This window comes from Vollenhovia emeryi, unplaced genomic scaffold (assembly GCF_000949405.1).
Source record: "Vollenhovia emeryi isolate VEMERY1.0 unplaced genomic scaffold, V.emery_V1.0 DF939258.1, whole genome shotgun sequence".
NCBI classification, from domain to species: Eukaryota; Metazoa; Arthropoda; class Insecta; order Hymenoptera; family Formicidae; genus Vollenhovia; species Vollenhovia emeryi.
This window is the reverse complement of record NW_011967108.1, coordinates 8187-10899: the sequence shown is the minus strand read 5'-3', so window position 1 is coordinate 10899 and position 2713 is coordinate 8187. Positions and strand designations below refer to the sequence as shown.

General features: G+C 50.9%; 1 protein-coding gene across 2 annotated transcripts in view; it reads left to right on the top strand.

Annotated features, from left to right (window-relative positions):
• LOC105559715 (bifunctional heparan sulfate N-deacetylase/N-sulfotransferase-like) overlaps positions 1 to 2222 on the top strand; it is a 360679-nt gene extending 358457 nt beyond the window's left edge. For both annotated transcript variants that reach the window (XM_012008223.1, XM_012008222.1), the window contains one exon: positions 2057 to 2222. In XM_012008223.1, coding sequence (XP_011863613.1) covers positions 2057 to 2129 — 73 coding nt within the window. In that variant the 3' untranslated portion in view covers positions 2130 to 2222. The remainder of the gene's footprint in view (positions 1 to 2056) is intronic.
• The last annotated feature ends 491 nt before the right edge of the window (positions 2223 to 2713 follow it).

Genomic DNA, 2713 nt, shown 5'->3' with positions numbered 1-2713 from the left:
ACCCTTACTTTTGGCTCCCCGTTGGGTCTGAAAGTATAAACCAATCATGTTGGGTATCGGACGTCGTACGTCGGGTATCGGATCAAGTGTGAATCCTGGCATTAGGAAGTCGCTTTTGAAACGTGCCTCGATCCGCGCGCAACTTGAAATGGGTAGGCATTAATGACCGCCGTGTGTGCACACAATGAAATATTTATCGAGGCGCGAGCCCTTCGCGTGCGGAAGAGGCATCGCCGTGTCTGCCTTACGTCGCGTGTGTATATACATGTGCACGTAATGCGATATGGAAAAGTTTTGAATCTGGGATCCAGCTGCGCTAGATAAAATGCGATATCTTGCCCCGGGATACTCTCTCCAGCCGGGACGTAAGAAAAATAGGGGCGAAGGAAGAAGTTTCTATAAGCGAGTTGAGTTTTCAACCCGTTTTACCTTACGTACGAGAGCGGCGTCTGTTTTATCTTGCCTGCAGCTTTTATTGCTTATTAACTGCTTTTATGCGCACTCGTATCGCTTTATCGATTATGCCCATATCGCGGACGATGAATAATGCAGATATAAAACACACGGGATGTTTCAAAATTACTGAAAGTCCGTTCCGTCGGAAACTTGTGCGCGAGTAAAAATTTTATAAGATATAAAATTGAAATATATATGAGTCTCCCGATGTTGAAAATCCACTTCTATATCGAGGTAAACTTCAACGGGACGACGCGACGCGCGGCCGCGAAGAGCGGAGAAATTCCGAATTAGTGCGGGGGCCGCGATGCGCGCGCGTGCGAGAACCGATCGAACAATCAAATGTCAATTGTGTTTATCGCTTGATATTCTATTCGACACATGACAATCAAACCAATTCCCCCACATCTCCCGCGATATTTTTACTTCATTTTCCATCGATGGACTTTTCTCGATGCGTATCTGTCTGTCGAGGAGCCTTCAATAAACGTTCGCGCGTTATCAGCGTGGAGAAAGAACAGGTCTTCTATTTCTCAATCGAGAGAATGGCGATATCGATCACCGCTATTCCAACACAGGCTCTCTCGTCCCCTCCCCCTCCCCCGTCTATGTCCCAATACCAACATAGACGCGCGCGACACGGTCTTCGTTACTTCGCGGCGCTATCGATAAGGGAAGAGGGTGGCGGCCGTGCAAAGGGTAAACGTTTCACGTCGCGTGTCGCCGGGGCAAACACGCCGACCGAACCCCCCGGGCGACGCGTATTTTTTTTCATCGCACGCACCGTCGACTTTCATCTCGAATCCGTCTTTTTCATTTCGCGACTCATCTCCCCCTTTGTCCTGCGTCGCCCCTTCCGCCGCGCGTTGTCTCGCGCTATTTTTTTTTCTCCCCCCTCTTCTCTCTTTTTCATCTCTCGCCCGGCCGTTTCCCGTACTCTCGTCGAGATACTCTCGCGCGCACCCGTCGGCTCGTAAGAAAAATAGATGAATAGTGTCGTCCGGGGGGTGCCCTGCCCCGGGGACGCCGCGCGTGCGGGCGTTGAGCTATCTTACCTTGTCGCGCGCGAATTACGGCGCATTTTTAACTCCTCCGTTATTTATCGGACGGGCCGGCGAAACGGCGTGTCGTGTGTACACGCGCTCGTTGCGTATACACGCACGGGGCTGAATTTTTAATGGCGGCCGCGCCCGTCTCCGTGATTTCCGGCGCGCGTGCTATAATATGCACGATATGGCCGTTCGCGCGGAAGCAACGTCTCGGCGTGGAGGTATTTCGGAATTACGGGGGGAAAAATATATGCGGCGTTTATTCAGCCTTTCGCAGGGGAGCCTCGCTTACGCCGAGGGTGGGTGGGCTTCGGGGGAGCCGCCGCGCTGCCATTTATTTTCAGGCCGTAAGAAAATCAACGTCTGCCACGTGAACCCCGCTATTTATATCAAGTCAAGTTGCGTACAGCGTGTACAAGTGTGTCGCGTAATTACCTGAAATATCGCCGTCCTGAATAAGATAAAGAGGCCATTGTACGTTTACGCGAGCTGGCGGGTACAACGCCGCACCGCGCGCTAAGCTCTGATTCTGTTTCTCTCGGTCGCAGCAGACGCGGCGCAGCTTCCATCTCTGATGCAAACGCCGGGGAGACTCTTGACGTATCGCCGCCAGTACAGGCGTGAGTCCTCGTACTTAGGAAAAATACGTGAGAGATAATTAAACAACAGTTTGCACCAAGTGGAGAGTCGCGGTGTTTCGTTTCGTTGGCGCGCAGTGAAATCTTGCGACGCCGTGACGGATGACCGGTGTCCCCCGTGTTTTATTTCGTATCTTTCCCACCCGCCCTTCCACGTGTTACAGCTCGCAAAAATACCTACGGCGTAAAAATAACGCAGCTACAGTCTGCTGTAGCTCCATAATTAAATAGGCGATGTGGCTAATAATACAACCAGAAACAGACGGTTATCGTGATATAAGTAATGCAAACTCGACGGTATATAAGAGCGAGAAACTTACCGTACGAGAGGGATAGAGTGATATCGATTCAGCTATGATGTGCAATGGAACATTTTTAAATCGTATACGCGCGCACGCACGGTGCAATTGTCTATTTTTACCGTTCCTCGCGTAATGGGTATATATTTGCGCGGGAATACAAGCGTGCCCCGTAAAATTGTTCCCCGACGGACGTCGGGCGCTTATTTATCAAACAGCGATTTTTGTTGGGTGTCTGACAAACGGCATTTGCGTCGGTTATTGGGGAACC